Here is a 17,954-nt window from a genome sequence, read left to right as displayed (position 1 = left end):
AGAATTGGATACTTATGTCTCTAAATTACAGTACTTGCATAATATTACATCTCTCAAGATTAAATGAGGACAAGTCACAAGTACAAAGTAAGATTCTATTTGCTTTGTGCCTCTTCACATAACATAAGAACCATGGTTTACCCAATGAAATTAATAGACAGCAGGTTTAAAACAAACAAGAGGAAGTACCTCCAACTTGCAGATGCTGGGACTGGATGACACGATGGATCACTTGAAATTACCCTATTCTGTTCATCCCCTCTGAAACATCCAGCCACTGTCAGAGACTGGTCCATCTAGCTCAGTACCCTTTGGTCTGACCCAGCATGGTCTGTCTTATGTACTCAAAATGTAATTGCAAAGTATCAAATCTGTTTTAGGCTTGCAAACAAGCTTGTTTTTTTAGCAATAGTCTAGAATCTTGGAGAATTTCCAGTGAATATGTAATCAGCGTGTTAGGTTTAGCTGAAGAACCTAATGTTGAGGCTCCTGAGTAAGTGTGAGACTTTATCTTTGAAGGAAGAGAAATTTGTTTCATCTTTACAAATGTATAGTTCCTGTCAAATGTCCGGATCTAAACCAGTAAAAACATGAGTATGTCCATCCCTGTTTATGTACCTACTCTAATTGTACTTGTCAAACATTTCTGAGAATGGGGAGGGGGGAAATATAATAAAATATTTTTATACTGGATGCAGTTTGTATGTTTCTGTCTGACAACTTGAGACAGAAGATGCTTTTTTTTCTTGCTATGCCTCTGTAAAAGTATATTTTTTCCATATCTAAAATTATACAGACTGACAAATATGTGTTGAAGAATTATTTTGTTAAATTCTGAAGATGTTGTAGAGCCTGAGAATGGTGGTTTTGTGGTCACTCAGTTATTCCAGATATTTCTAGATGTTAACTTTAATTTTGTTAGCTTAATAATAAGGTATCCTTTTTTAATAAATACTCCTAAAATATATGTTGATTATTCCTCAAATCTGTTATGTTTTGGGGTGTTTTTTTTTAAACCTTTGGGACATAATCCTGCAAAAGCTCCTGAACAAGCTGCTTACTACTGTGACTAGTTCCAGTTAAATACTCCTGGCAGTGAGCACTGAACTCAGCAATAAGATTAAAATTTTCAAAAGAGACTGGCTCTTAAGTGACATAGACTTTTTTTTGAAAATGTTACTGTCTTATAGGCTTAGGCCCCAAGTCATTTATAATCATTATAACTTATTGTGATTTTTCCCCCTTTATTACAGTAGAGCGTAAATACCCCTAATAAAGATCAGGGCACTATTGTGCTAGTCATTCTACCAATTAATAAATGGACTAGAAAATACTTGATGGGACAATTGATCTTAAATGGTTCCATCTCTGTGGTGTGTGCCCCTCTGCTCTGATCGTCTGCAATGAAATCCTTCATTTCTTTGAGACTTATTCTATGTTTATTAAACTTTTGTTTGTCTCTAAATTAAAAAATTATATATTTTAAATATACCTTACTATCCAGAAATAATAATAATCTCTGGAAAATGTTGGACAAAGTAGTTGAATATCTGCCAGTGTGGAGAGGAGTTCTTACTTTAATTCTATTTGGTCCGGTTATAAAATACTAGAATAAGACATGAGCGTTATTCAAACATTCTTAGGTTATGAAAAGGAACTGCTGCTGATGTAACACATTTTATTGGAAAAGAAAAAAATCCAGCCAGCCGCACCACAAGAATCCCTGTGGGAGGGGGAGGAGGGGTCTTTTTTTTCTTTTACCTAGTTCTGTAGATGTCACTTTTACCTTATGTATTTCTAAACACAACTGGCACTTCATATCTGGAAAATCTGCATGTTCAAAAATTATAAGCATATTCTTATGGTTCTATCAAATGAATAGGATAACATGACAGATATATACTAGGTGAATTAATAAGCTGGATATATCTGATTATCATCTGTTAACAATGTTAGCAAGGACATGGTAATATCCCATCCCCAACCCCATTAAGAACCAACAGTACCATTTTTTAGTGTTTGCAGACTCATAATGTATTTACATAATGGTTTATACTCTGGACAGTGATGGATTAAAGCTAAGTAGGTCCTGAATCCACCCAGAGATCAAGGTTTCTCCAGAATTGGATCCCTTCTCCCAAACATCCTTCCATCCCGAGTTTTCCATCCTCAGCCTCACAGGTATTAGGACCTAAACCTTCATTGCATTTGAGTATGGTTTCACTGTCCACTAGCTGCAAGCAATTGCAAAGCATGCATGAGATCTTGCAGGGAATTAAACACTTGAGAGGGACACCCACAGTGGTTGGGGTTTCATTTGCAAAGGGTTGGGGGGGTCCTTTTGCAATATTTGTAGGCGGCATTATGTGCCATTGGCAGCAGTCACCATAGCTATTGGATAGACTGGTACCTCGTGCAGAGTAAAGAAGGAAACGGGAAGCCTTCTGCAATACTAGAGCACAGCGCATTGTGTGAGGAGAGTCTGGCTGCTATCTGCTTGAATCCAAATATCAGCTTCACAAATCAAAGAGCAAGGCATTTTATTTTAAAATTAAAGCTTGAAAACTTGAGAGCTGCAGGGGGAGGAAGAAACCAGAAAAGATTTAAATTCTTGGAATTTAGTTTCTCTGTACTTTGGGTGTCGTCTCATATTTATATCAGAGTTGTATATAGTTTAAACTCTCTTATAGAAAATGAAGTACCAGTACTTGTGTAGTGGTGGTGGTGGCTGTTTGGGGGAAGAGAGAAACAAATGTACCCTTTTAATGACTTCCTAAACTAAACAAGGATAGTTTAATCCCCTTTGAAACTTGAATATGTGCTCTTGTTTTGTATGGATCTTAATTTGCATTATAGAATCTTTGCTTTTTGTACTGCCACTTTGGGAAAGATAAATAGGAATATTTCCTTTCTTGAGGTCACTTACTAATTTTGATTCCTTATTTTTCCATATCTACTTTTTTAACTCAGAATTGGAATTGTTTGCTTCCGTTGTATCACTGTAAACCAGGCATTCATGAAAGGACTACATGTGTCATCAGTTTCTTTTAACTTGTCCCTTATTTCTGGTAGATTTCGAGAAATTCTAAAAAGTTTGTTTATAAACCGGGAGGAAATCAGAAAGGAATACCTCAAGCTGGAAATGCGGCTTAAAGAGAACATTTTGAAAACATATTACCAGAAACAATTCCATGAACAGATTGAGTTGATGTGCTCTGAAGAGAGAGTAGAAAAGGTGAGTGATTTTTGTACCACTTCATTTTGCCATGTTACAGTATGGAACCTCTGTTTTGAAATTTTTACCTTTAATCTGGTTCAGCTATCTAACCTTTTGTATTTAAGTGTTCAAGTGTCTTCAGCTTGTGAATTCCATTTTCAAAAGCGACGTAGATCCTTAAGAACCCAAGTCTTGCTAAAGATCAGTAGGACTAAGTTACTTGCCTAAATTAAACTTAGCCTCCTAAATCACTTGAATTATTTTAAATGTGTTACTTCGGTCAGGACCATATGGATATTAAGAATATCTGCTTTTAGTGCAAAAATTATATTAAAATAAAAATTATACAAAGTAAAAGGGTTCTAGACTTCCTTTCTGCCATATGATTTATTTTAACTGTGGCATGTTACCTGTGCCTGTTCTGCAAGCTGTGTATAATTCAGTTGTAATTCCCAATAAATATATCCTGAACATTGCTGAAATGCAAATTGCATTGATTGTCATAAGTTCATATGTACAACTTTAACAAAACAGTGCAGCGTACGCTGTATTGACAATCAGATAACATTTTAACAGTTGACATTAATACAGAAAATGTGGTGTTGATGTGAGGTACACTATTTTTTCACACAATAAGGAACGTGTTGACCCTTAATGTTGCGGCTAAACACAAAAATCTCTCAGTATTTCAATGTAGATGTGATTCACAGTTGCTAATTTGAGATCTGACTAGACTGAACATATCCATGCTGCTTTTGTGCAACAACAAACTTACCAACATACAGCACACCTGGCATAGCTACTTAGGTCACTGTCATCTGAGAAGTCCATTTGCATCACTGTAGTAACAACAAACCTCGTCAAGCTCCATGCCAAACTTAAAGTAATACAAATGTTCTGCAGTGTTGACCGAGGAAAGCTACTCTTTTTTTTTAAAGCAGTTCTATCAATGGCCTTGCAGTTCAAAACCCGTTGGCCTGTATTTCAAATGATTGCTGTTGTTCAGCAATCCTCATCTTCTTATAGAAGGTCCAAGAGTAGGCAGGAAAGCCTGAAAACACTCCAATCTTAATTTAGTTTCTGAATAAAAATTTACAGCTGTAAAATATAGATTTAATTTTTCCTCTTTTTAATCAGTTGTTATAGCAAAATTTAACTGGCAACAATTTCAGATTTCCAGTGTGTGCAGTGATTCACTTGGAGGTTTAAATTTGTTATGAATAATGTCAAGGTAAAAAATGCACTGCTGTTTCAGAAATCTTGTGCTTGTCACAAATGATGTTTAGAGTGACTGACATATTCCAGAAGTTTTTCATGTTACAATTTGCAGTGAATGGAATTTTGAAGTACTACTGTAAAACGTTATTTTTATCCTGTATCATAATTTCTCTAACACCTATTTTAGTGAAGCAATTATAATATGTTTTTCCATTTTAACAGAGCAATAGGTCTGCTGTAGTTAAGGTTAAGACTAGCTTTGTGTTTGAAGCTCAGTTGAGTGCTCTAAGATCTGTACAGTTAATCAGATTGCCTTGAAATTTGATGTGCTGCATAGGGTATAGTTGTACGAGGAGACTTTTGGCAAACCAGTAAAGTGCTTGAAACCACTATGACTTATTGTTAAAGGCGGCCTAGTCAGCAAGCTGTAAATTGGCCATTCAGCAATTTCAGCTTGACCAAGGCAGGAGGGGGTTTTGGGTGCCACAGAAAGGGCAGCTTGACCCCGCATCTTCCTGATAAGAACTGTGTTGAAGTTGCTGATGCATGCATTTTAAAAGCAGGATGTACCCTCAGGAATGTCTGTTGGGGTCTCAAGGGTGCAGACTCTGGAAAAACCTACACGTGGTTAATCAATAATCAGAAGGAGCCTCTTGCTTGCCCATTGGAACTGTTTGCTTGACAAGTTTTCTTTAAGGGACATGTCATTGTATTACTAATGTATAAATAAGGGGGAAAAGCTTGAGATGGGGGGACTCTTTGACACTGGTCTCTCCCTCTGGATGCATCTTGTGTTCCCCACCGGCAGAAATCTGAGAATAAACTGTAAACATTTGCGGAAAATCCACCTCTGTTAAATTTTTTGCTGCTCTTTGGGTACCTGAGCCCCTCTCCCTGCCCTTGCATGTGAGTTAGGATTAGGGGTTGGAGTAACACAAATTTAAATATCTGAAATCCAGAAAATGAATTATGGTACACATCACCTCTGTGTGGGGACTGGGTGGGCCGGGGCATTCCTGAGGAAACAAGGGCAGAGGTTGCAACTGGGGATGGATAGTGGGAGTGAGTGGTCCAGCTTGCTGTGCAGTTAAGGCTACATAACCAAGGTAGCATGCAGCCTGCCAGTAAGCCGATACATGTGATATATGTATTCAGCAGCATAAGGCAGGAGACAGCAAGGAACAACTTCTTAAATGTTAATGACTGCTGCAGTGCCAAGTAATGGCTTAATGGGCTGGGAAGGGAAGGGAGAACTGGAAATGTTGGTGGCAGGGGCTACATGTTGCAGTGAATGATGAGGCAGAGAGTGAAGAAGCACATAGACAGAACAGTCTTCTCTTACTCTCTTAAAATTACAGTAACAATCATGTAAGAAAAGTGACACAGTTCTGAAACATAGATGTTGCATGGGATTTCCCTCACCAGCCCTTTAACAACTACACGCTGCAAACATTTCAAAGCATGACGATTATCCCCATTCCACTATAGCAGATATACAGGAGTGGTGAAGAGCACCAAGGAATCATATAGAACCGTGTGGCCTAGAGGAAAGACTATTGGACTGGGACTATTCCTAGCTCTGTCATCGGCTTGCTGGATGACCATGGGCAAATCATTTCACTTCTCTTTGCCTCAGTTTTCATCTCTAAAATGGGGATAATGAAGTTCTTTGAGATCTACTGATGAAAAGCACCGCATGAAACCAGGTCTTTTAATGATTAACCTAGCCACAGTAACATATAACTGCGAACCTAGGTGAGAATTACACCGGCCTAAATGACCATTAACTCCTACCTACAAGCATTTCTCTTTCTGTTTAAAAAACTAGAAAATTAAATAGCAAAAAACTTTTATTAATGCAGAGTTAAGGTTGCTTGGTGATAGTTCTTGCTCTTCCAGAAATCAAGTTCAGCAAAACTCAAACTTCTGTAAACCAGAAAAATACAGAGTTACAGTAAAACACCCAGACAGTCTTAACTCTGCCCTCTTTGAGTGATGCCCCAATATGCCCATAACACAATGTAAAGGCCGAGTGGGAGTATGTGTAATAGACAGGTGCTAGCTGCACTTGCCCGATGCTCAGAGTTTACTACCCTGACAAAATACCACACTTGTAAAATTTAACAATCATTTCATACTCTCTCTTACCACCCTTTCACACTTGAACAAAAGATACCACCTAAACCTGTATTTCCCCTGTCCTTCATTAAATCCAGAGACCACTCTCATATCCCACCTCACTGCTGATAATACCAATGGCAAGCAGGTCCCAGTGCCCTGCTACTGACACAGTCTTGCATTTCTGGATTGAGATGATCCATATGTTCCATGGCCAGAAGGGATTATTATGATCATTTAATCTTATCTCCTGTATAACACAGGCCAGATGTAGACTGGAACCTCAAGTTACATATGTACCTCTTTCCTTTGCTTACACACCTGGGGTGCACTCAGACCCAGAGCTGCTCAGATCAAAATCACAGTTCATTCAAGCTGCTCCAATTTATTCCTTCACTATTCAAAACAGCTACACCTAACAGTGAATACAGCTGGAGTGCATGAAGATAATTCCCAATGCCTGTTGCCAGCTTCAGGGGAGCAGAGTTAAGATTGTGTGGGCATGTCGCTTAATTCTGTATTTCCTGGTTTTCACAAATTTGAGGACTCTCTGTTTTGGAGGATACCACCAGGCAACCTTAACTCTGTGTTAACAAAGGTTTTTTGTTTAATCATTTATTTCGTTTGCATAGAAACTTAATACTTAAATGTAGCTTTATGATTACTGTTTAATTTATAGTCATGATCTTGGTAGAGTCAAGTAGGATAAGTGCAGTACCCTATTTATTAAAAAAAATAATAATAAGCCACTGTAACCTTGAAATTGAATGTCCTTTGATTTGGTTGGAACAAATTGTATTGTAATTTCTAATCCAGTCATGTGATATAACAGTGACTGTTCATGTTTCCCTGGTATGCTATGCTTCTGTTCTTACACACATTTTTGGAAGTATGCTATTTTTCTTAACTGCGTCTGTTTTCTTCATCTAAAATAGATTACGAGATCACAAGAGAGTGTCTAAGACAAGTGAATTTTTAAAGGACATTTTTCATTTATGAAATATTCATTTTATGTTTTCTCTTGATTACTGTATCCAGCTGTTGAGTTTGTGCAGTACTGGGTGCTATGCAAACTTTCCTATCCAAACCTTCCCTATCTTCATGCTAGGCTCGCTTAGACCCCATCCTGGCAGGAGGGAGGAACCTAACTGTGGGCTGAAAACATGGAAAGTCTCAGTCCAAAAGAAGAATTGTTGAGAGAATGAGCAGGTGCAAACAGAACGAAGATTATCTTAACTAGCATTTGTGAAATCAGTGTTAATTTGTTGTGGGTTTGGGTCCTGAGTACTGCGTTCTGTGAACCAATCTTGGGCTGCTAGTGACCTTTGCCATGTTCACTTTACATGGGGCTGCCTCTGGAGCCAATGTCTTTGTTTGGCTCATGCATACTGGCCCTTAAAGCCCCAGTCTTCAGCCTCCATAACGAATACCTTCCAGTCTGTGCCTCAGCTCTGCTCAGGGCCTAAACTCGGGGGCTCATTTTCTGCTGCTGCTTGATAGTCCTCTCCTTATAGAATCATAGGACCAGAAAGGACCTTGAGAGGTCTTCTAGTTCAGTCCCTTACTTAGTCTTGCCTTGAGTGTATTATCTAGACCATCCCTGACACATGATTGTCTAATCTGCTCTTAAAAACCTCCAGTGATGCAGATTCCACAACCTCCCTAGGCAATTTCTTTTGGTGCTTAAGTACGCTTACAGATAGGAAGTTTTTCCTAATGTCCAGCCCAAACCGCCCTTGCTGCAACTTAAGTCCATTGCTTCTTGTACTATCCTCAGAAGTAAAGGAGAACACTTTTTCTTCCTCCTCCTTGTAACAACCTTTTATGTACTTGAAAACGGTTATCATGTCTCATCTTCTCATTTCCTGACTAATCAAACCCAATTTTTTCAATCTTCCCTCATAGGTCATGTTTTCTAGACCTTGAATCATTTTTTTTGCTCTCCTCTGGACTTTGTCTAATTTGTCCACATCTTTCTTGAAATGTGGTGCCCAGAACTGGACACAGTACTCCAGTTGAGACCTTATCAGCATAGAGTAGAGTAGAAGAATTACTTCTTGTTTCTTGCTAATACATCTCAGAATGACATTTGCCTTTTTTTTAGGGCTGTCGATTAATCACAGTTAACTCATACGATTAACTCAAAAAAAGAATTGTGATTAATCGCACTGTTAAACAATAGAATACCAATTGAAATTTATTAAATATTTGTGGGTGTTTTTCTACATTTTCAAATATATTGACTTCTACTACAACACTGAATACAAAGTATCAGAGGGGTAGCCGTGTTAGTCTGGATCTGTAAAAGCAGCAAAGAGTCCTGTGGCACCTTATAGACTAACAGACGTATTAGAGCATGAGCTTTCGTGGGTGAATACCCACTTCGAAAGCTCATGCTCCAATACATCTGTTAGTCTATAAGGTGCCACAGGACTCTTCGCTGCTTTTACTGAATACAAAGTGTATAATGCTAACATAAATATTAATATAATTACAAATATTTACACTGTAAAAATGATAAACAAAAGAAATAGTATTTTTCAATTAACCTCCTACAAGTACTGTAGTGCAAACTCTTTATCGTGCAAGTGTAACTTACAAATGTAGATTGTTTGCTTGTTTGTTTTGTTACATAACTGCACTCAAAAACAATGTAAAACTTTAGAGCCTACAAGTCCAGTCAGTCCTACTTCTTGTTCAGCCAAGCGCACAGACAAACAAGTCTGGTTACAATTTGCAGGAGATAATGCTGCCCACTTCTTGTTCACATTGTCACCAGAAAATGAGAACAGGCATTCGCATCACAAGATATTTACAAGCCAGATGCTCTAAAGATTCATATATCCCTTTATGCCTCAGCCACCATTTCGGAGGACATGCGTCCGTGATGATGATGGGTTCTGCTCGATAACAATCCAAAGCAGAGCGGACCGACACATGTTCATTTTCATCATCTGAGTCAGATGCCACCAGCAGAAGGTTGATTTTCTTTTTTGGTGGTTCGTGTTTTTTACAGTCCAAGTATCTGTAATCAAAATAAATATAAAGTGAGCATTGTACACTTTGTATTCTGTGTTTTAATTGAAATCAATATTAAAAATGTAGAAAACATCCACAAATATTTAAATAAATTGTATTCTATTGTGTAACAGTGCGAATAATCACAATTAATTTTTTTAATCGCTTGACAGCCCTACTTTTTTTTTTTTTTTTTTTTTGCAACAGTGTTATGCTGTTGACTCATATTCAGCTTGTGATCCCCTATGACCCCAGATCCCTTTCTGCAGTGCTCCTTCATAGGTAGTCATTTCCCATTGATTGTTCCTTCCTAAGTGGAGTTCTTTGGATTTGTCCTTTATTGAATTTCATCCTATATTCTTTAGACCGTTTCTCCAATTTGTCCAGATCGTTATGCAGTAGCTGGTCCTTTCCACAGACTTTTGTGCTACTTCCCCACTACTGTATGTGGGATGTTCCCTCTAGTCTCAGGGGACTGTCAGCAATATAACACAGGCCTCCAAAGGCTGAATGGCTTGGTCTAAGCCACTTGCTGCATCCACCTACATACCAGCTTCTCCCTGGTCTGTGTCACTTGTCAAACATGGCCTCACTGGGCTCAGCGCGCAGGAGACTCAAACATGGGAAGAGGTGGGAAAGAGGGTTCTCCTCCATTCCTTTTGCCCTAATTTTCAGTACCCTGTGACCATTGGTCCCCTATATAGCTTCTTCCCTCCACCACCTTTAGAATAGGGATAGTGTTTGAGGAATTGGAGTTGAAACTTGCTTCGTTTTGTCCTTCTGCTCCTTTCTTATTTATCTAAGTCCTTGTCTACACTAACGAGGTAAGTCAATCTAAGTTGCACTCTTTAAGTTACATAATTTAAATTGACATAGCTTAGATTGATTTACGGCGGTGTCTACACCATGCTATGTCGGTGGTAGATGCTTTCCCACCAACTTAGCTTCCGCCTCTCAAGGAGGTGGAGTATTGAAGTCAATAGGAGAGCGCTCTCTCATTGACTTATCGCATATTCACCAGACTCACTAAATTAACACCACTGCATTAATCGCAGCAGCGCCGATTTAGCCCGTAGTGAGGACAAGCCGTACATGTAGTCATGCTTGGGGAGCAAGGATTAGAATTCAAGAATTCCTGGCTCTTTTCTACATTCTTTGCTTATTAGTAACTAGACAGTGCTACCTGTAAAAATAATATAGGTATGTGTAACTTTTCTATTCTATAGTTTGACCATTATAGCTTTTAAATATTTTTTTAAAACATGCAGTTTTTGTAAGAATATTAAACAATTTACTATAGTTTCAAAAGTCCTACTGAAAAGACTTCAGAGGAAAAGAACTATGAATGAGAGCATATAAAACAATTTAATAGACTTCAGTAGTGCACTTAGGAAGAGTGCGCTACTTTACAAATATTACATAGATCAAAGACTGTGTAAATTGTTTTGACTATATCTACCCAATTATGGAAGCCTGCGAAGTCTTTTTCATAACAGAATTCAGTGAACATTATATGGTAGTTTCCTATTAAATAATTTAATATGGTTGTATTTCAGGCCACTTGTAAACGGGATCATAGGCTCGCAATGCTTAAAACTCGTCGTTTGCATGTGCAGAATAAGAAAGAAGAGGAGATGAAACACTTTGAGGAGAATACTAATTGGCTGCATCGTGTGGAAAATGAAATGCGTCTCCTGGGACAAGATGGCCACATTCCACAGGTAAATGACTTTCCTTTCAAAGGTAGATTTCAGACGTAGTCAAACAGACTCATAGACTTTAAGGTCAGAAGGGACCATTATGATCATCTAGTCTGACCTCCTGCACAACGCAGGCCACAGAATCTCACCCACTCACTCCTGTAACAAACCCCTAACCTATGTCTGAGTTACTGAAGTCCTCAAATCGTGGTTTGAAGACCTCAAGGTGCAGAGAATCCTCCAGCAAGTGACCCGTGCCCCATGCTGCAGAGGAAGGTGAAAAACCTCCAGGGCCTCTGCCAATCTTTCCTGGAGGAAAATTCCTTCCCGACCCCAAATATGGCGATCAGTTAAACCCTGAGCATGTAGGCAAGACTCACCAGCCAGCACCCAGGAAAGAATTCTCTGTAGTAACTCAGATCCCACCCCATCGAACATCCCATCACAGACCATTGGGCATATTTACCTGCTAATAATCAAAGATAATTAATTGCCAAAATTAGGCTATCCCATCATACCATCCCCTCCATAAACTTATCAAGCTTAGTCTTGAAGCCAGATATATCTTTTGCCCCCACTACTCCCCTTGGAATGTTGTTCCAGAACTTCACTCCTCCAATGGTTAGAAACCTTAGTCTAATTTCAAGTCTAAACTTCCTAGTGTCCAGTTTATATCCATTTGTTCTTGTGTCCACATTGGTACTGAGCTTAAATAGTTCCTCTCCCTCTCTGATATTTATCCCTCTGATACATTTATAAAGAGCAATCATATCTCCCCTCAGCCTTCTTTTGGTTAGGCTAAACAAGCCAAGCTCTTTGAGTCTCCTTTCATAAGACAGGTTTTCCATTCCTCAGATCATCTTAGTAGCCCTTCTCTGTACCTGTTCCAGTTTGAATTCATCCTTCTTAAACATGGGAGACCAGAACTGCACACAATATTCCAGATGAGGTCTCACCCAGTGCCTTGTGTAACGGTACTAACACTACCTTGTGTTTACTGGAAATACCTCGCCTGATGCATCCCAAGACCGCATTAGCTTTTTTAACAGCCATATCACTTTGGTGGCTCATAGTCATCCTGTGATCAACCAATACTTTGAGGTCCTTCTCCTCCTCTGATTCTTCAAACTGATTTGTCCCCAATTTATAACCAAAGTTCTTGTTATTAACATGCTTATAATAGTTGGGAACAGATTCTTTCCTGGAATTTTTTAGTTATGGAAGAGTCCTCCAGCACTGATTAGAGCAGTGTCAACTGGTTTAGTCTCCCTTGCACAAATACGGCAGTTCTTCTGCTCTGCCTGAATGTATTGCATCCTTTTAATGCAATTATTTCTCATTCATGAAAATATTTAGCTATGTACAGTGGTAAGCATACTGATGGCATTTAAAAGATTGAATAGAGCATAGTTTGTAAAAAATACTGTGACACTACATTTTTACTGGCAGGGGTTAGGATTTATTGGACACTCAGAAATGAGTTTTAAAGTATTTAAAAGAAGGTATTGGCACACTGGTATAGGGAGGGTGTTCCAGGCTTGGTGATCAGCATAGGAGTCACTGAAACTAGAGCATAGGTTTTATGTTATAAGCCCTTTCTCTTCAAATTCATGAACAAAGATGAAATTTGTGTGGTTTTTTTGTTTGTTTTTATAATTGGAGATATACTAATCTCCTAGAACTGGAAGGGACCTTGAAAGGTCATCGAGTCCAGCCCCCTGCCTTCACTAGCAGGACCAATTTTTGCCCCAGATCCCTAAGTGGCCCCCTCAAGGATTGAACTCACAACCCTGGGTTTAGCAGGCCAATGCTCAAACCACTGAGCTATCCCTCCCCCCATTAGCTATAATTTTCAACCCAAATATTATTGCTGGGGAAATGAGACAATTTCCATCCCACAATGCTGAAAGAACTGGCACATGAGATTTCTAGTCCAGAAGCAAAGATTTTTAACATATCTCTCTATTCAGGGCAGTACCATGTGACTGGAGAACAGCTAATGTCATACCATACTTATATTTAAGAAAATGGGGGTGTTGTGATTACAGACTTGTTAATCTCACCTCAGTAGTGTGCAAGATTTTGGAACAGATTTTGAAGGAAAGAATAATTAAATTCATGGAGGTAGATAGTAATGGGAATGTAATGCAACATGGGTTTACCAAAAGTAGTTTATGCCAGACTAACCTGATTTCCTTCTTTGAGAAAATAACTGATTTTTTTAGATAAGGGAATTGCAGTACATCTAATATACATGGACTTTGATAAAGCATTTAACATGGTGCAACATCGGAAATTATTAGTAACTAAAGAAGATGGAGATTAGACAAGAATTATAGGGTGGATAAGGAACTGGATAACGTGTTGTGCTGAAAGGTGAACTATTGGATTGGAGGGAGATTAGTAGTGGAATTCCTCAAGAATCAGTCTTATGACTAATAAAAATATTGAATATGATTAATGACCTTGGCACAAAAAGTGGGAGTGCACTAATGAAATTTGCTAATGATACAAAGTTGGGAAGCATCAATACAGAGGAGGATCAGAATTCTATACAGGAAGATCTGGATGCCCTTGAAGAATGGAGTGGTAGACGTACTATGAAATCTAATAGCACAACGTGTACGGTCATACACTTTGCCCTGGTCTACACTACGAGTTTAGGTCAAATTTAGTAGCGTTAGATCTATTTAACCCTGCACCCGTCCACACGACAAAGCCATTTTTGTCGACTTAAAGGGCTCTTAAAATCGATTTCTGTACTCCTCCCCGATGAGGGGATTAGCACTGAAATTGACCCTGCTGGGTCGAATTTTGGGTGGTGTGGACGCAATTCGACAGTATTGGCCTCCGGGAGCTATCCCAGAGTGCTCCATTGTGACCACTCTGGACAGCACTCTCAACTCAGATGCACTGGCCAGGTAGACAGGAAAAGCCCCGCAAATTTTTGAATTTCATTTCCTGTTTGGTGAGCTGATCAGTGCAGGTGACCATGGAGTCCCAGAATTGCAAAAGAGCTCCAGCATGGACCAAACGGGAGGTACTGCATCTGATCGCTGTATTGGGAGACGAATCCATGCTATCCAAACTCTGTTCCAAAAGGTGAAATGCCAGAATATTTGAAAAAATCTCCACGAGCATGAAGGACAGAGGTTATAACAGGGACCCGCAGCAGTGCTGTGTGAAACTTAAGGAGCTCAGGCAAGCCTACCAAAGAACCAGAGAGGCAAACGGCCGCTCCGGGTCAGAGCCCCAGACATGCTGCTTATATGATGAGCTGCATGCCATTCTAAGGGGTGCCCCTACAACTACCTCACCCCTGTGCTTCCCTCCTCCCCCACCCCTCCCGGGCTACCTTGGCAGTTATCCTCCCATTTGTGTGACGAATTAATAAAGAATGCATGAATTTGAAACAATGACTTTATTGCCTCTGCAAGCAGAGATCAAAGGGGCAGGGGAGGGTGGTTGGCATACAGGGAAGTAGAGTGAACCAAGAGGGCCGGTTTTCATCAAGGAGAAACAAACAGAACTTTCACACCGAAGCCTGGCCAGTCATGAAACTGGTTTTCAAAGCTTCTCTGATGCACAGCGCGCCCTGCTGTGCTCTTCTAACTGCCCCGGTGTCTCACTGTGCGTAATCAGCAGCCAGGCGATTTGCCTCAATCTCACACCCCGCCATAAACATTGCTGTGTGTACTCTCACAGATATTGTGGAGCACACAGCAAGCAGTAATAACAATGGGAATATTGATTTTGCTGAGGTCTAACCGAGTCAGTAAACTGCGCCAGCGAGCTTTTAAATGTCCAAAGGCACATTCTACCACCATTATGCACTTGCTCAGCCTATAGTTGAACTGCTCCTTACTACTGTCCAGGCTTCATGAGCCATGGGAGCAAGGGGTAGGCTGGGGTAGGTGTGACTGTGCGACGCTGCCAACTGGGAGAGTAGCCTGAGGCAGATATTCCAGGCAGGACTGAATCTCCATTAGATGAAACTTAAAGAGAATGACCTGGAGTCATTCCCATTTTTGTCCAGGTGCCCCCGAACAACCTTAGTGAGGCCGGCCAGGAGCACCCATGTCTGCCCAGGCGCCCCCCGAGCAACCTAACCGAGGTCGGCCAGGAGCACCCACGGGACGACAACGACGGTTAGCAGTCATATTGCACTGTCTGCCATAGGCAAGGGGATGCTGCTGTATAGCACTGCAGTACCAGGTCTGTCAGCAGCACCCAGGAGACATACGGTGACAGTGAGCTGGGCTCCATGCTTGCCGTGGTCTGTCATCTGCACGGGTAACCCAGGAAAAAAGGCGAGAAACTATTTTTTGCCGTTGCTTTCATGGAGGGAGGGGTGGGTGAGCCTGATGACATGTCGCGGGTCTGGGTACAATGTTTTGCCCCATTGGGCATTGGGAGCTCAACCCAAAATTCCAATGGGCAGCAGAGACTGCAGGAACTGTGGAATAGCTACCACAGTGCAATGCTCCGCAAGTCGACGCTAGCCTCGGTACTGTGGACGCACACCACCAACTTTTAATGAGCTTAGTGGGGACACACACAATCGACTGTATCAAATTGACTTCATCAAATCGATGTCTATTAAATCGACTTCTATTAAATTGACCTAATTTCATAGTGTCCTGATACTAAGCCTTTCTGCTACAAACTGGGGGGGAGGGGTCATTGGTTGGAAGGGACAAAGGAGGAGTGAGACCTGGGTGTGTTGTTTGATCACAGAATGACGATGAGCCACTGGTGTAGTGCAGTTGCAAAAAAGTCAAATGCATTTATCAGGTGAGACATCTCCAGTAGAGAGGGAAAAGTATTAATGCTATTGTGCAAAGCACTGGTAAGACCTCCTCTGGAATACTGTGTACAGTTATGGTCACCCATGTACAAGAAAGATTAATTCAGAATGGAATGGGTACAGAGAAGAACTGATAGAATGATCAGGGGAATGGTGGAAGTCCCATCTTGTTAGAGGAGACTAGAAGAGCTTGGCTTGTTTAGTGTAATAAGAAGACATCTGAGAGGGAATATGATTGCTCTCTCCAAATACATCAAAGGAGTAATCACCAGGGATGGTGAAGAACTGGTAAAGAACAATGTTGGCACAAGGACAAATGGGTATTAAGTGGCCATGAATAAATTCAGGCTGGAAACTAGAAGGTTTCTACCTATCAGTGTGTGGTTCTAGGAAGCCTTCCAAAAGGAGTAGTGGGGGCAAACAACTTAATTGGTTTTAAGGGAGAGCAGAACAAATTTATGGATGGGATTGTATGACTGTTTGTGATGGTACGGGGGCATGGCTCATCAGCCCTGGGGGTCAGGATCCCTTCTGGTTTACATTTTACATTCAGGTCTTCATCCAGCCCCCTGCCAGGGTTAGGAATGGATTTCCCACCTACCTCAAAATGTATTTTGGATTTTTATCTGGTCTCCTCTCCCTGAATCATCAGAGATGGGCATAGCTAGAGATGGGACTCTGGATCGGGTGGGCCAGTGATGTGAGGTGTCACTGATCATTCTCTCTCTCTCATGTGCTTGACTGGCTGGTTCTTGCTCAGGGTCTAACTGATCACCACATATGGGTTCAGAAGTACATTTTCCCCCAGGTCATATTGGTAGTGACCTTTTGGGGAGAGAAGGGGTAGGGGGTTCACCTTCATCTGCAGCATGGAGTGTGGGTCACTTGCCAGTATTATCTGGGTGTATATCAATTAATCCTCTGCCATTGCAAGGGTCTTGGGCATTCATGCACCTTAGTCCCTTCTATTCTCTGTCTGAGGCCTGGTCCACACTAGGACTTTAATTCGAATTTAGCAGCGTTAATTCGACTTAACCGTGCACCCGTCCACACCAGGAAGCTAATTAGTTCGACCTAGAGGGCTCTTTAGTTCGAATTCTGTACTCCTCCCCAACGAGGGGAGTAGCGCTAAATTCAACATGGCTATGTCGAATTAGGCTAGGTGTGGATGCAAATCGACCTTAGTAGCTCCGGGAGCTATCCCACAGTGCACCACTCTGTTGACGCTCTGGACAGCAGTCCGAGCTTGGATGCTCTGACCAGCCACTCAGGAAAAGCCCCAGGGAAATTTGAATTCCTTTTCCTGTCTGGCCAGTTTGAATCTCATTTCCTGTGTGGACGTTGTGGCGAGCTCAGCAGCACTGGCAACGATGCAGAGCTCTCCAGCAGAGGAGTCCAGGGAATCTCAGAGTAGAAAGAGGGCCCCAGCATGGACTGACCAGGAAGTCTTGGATCTCATTGCTGTGCGGGGCGATGAGTCTGTGCTTTCGGAGCTGCGCTCCAACAAACAGAATGCAAAGACCTATGAGAAGGTCTCCAAAGCCATGGCACTCAGAGGATACAGCCGGGATGCAATGCAGTGAAAGTCAAGGAGCTGAGACAAGGCTACCAAAAAATCAGAGCGGCAAACGGACGCTCCGGAGCCCAGCCCCAGACATGCCGGTTCTACGAGGCACTGCATGCCATTCTCTGTGGGTCTGCCACCACTGCCCGACCAGTGTGCGTGGACTCTGACGATGGGATAGTGTCGACGGCCAGTTCCTCGGCAATGTTCGCGGACGGGGAAGATGAGGAAGGAGATGAGGACGGGGGGGCAGTCGACAGCGCTTACAACGCTGATTTTCCAGACAGCCAGGATCTCTTCATCACCCTCACT

The 17,954-nt window shown here is 41.1% G+C and overlaps 1 protein-coding gene across 1 annotated transcript in view; it reads left to right on the top strand.

Annotated features, from left to right (window-relative positions):
- The window catches only part of KIF18A (kinesin family member 18A), a 131,245-nt gene that overhangs the window by 55,701 nt on the left and 57,590 nt on the right, over positions 1-17,954 (top strand). The window contains 2 exon segments of the mRNA XM_039537087.1: positions 3,073-3,235; positions 11,128-11,292. Of these exon segments, the coding sequence (XP_039393021.1) occupies positions 3,073-3,235; positions 11,128-11,292 (328 nt within the window).

The sequence above is a fragment of the Mauremys reevesii genome, linkage group 4, assembly GCF_016161935.1.
Source record: "Mauremys reevesii isolate NIE-2019 linkage group 4, ASM1616193v1, whole genome shotgun sequence".
NCBI lineage: Eukaryota > Metazoa > Chordata > Testudines > Geoemydidae > Mauremys > Mauremys reevesii.
The sequence above is the reverse complement of the archived record's forward strand: the minus strand, read 5'-3'. Positions and strand labels throughout refer to the sequence as shown.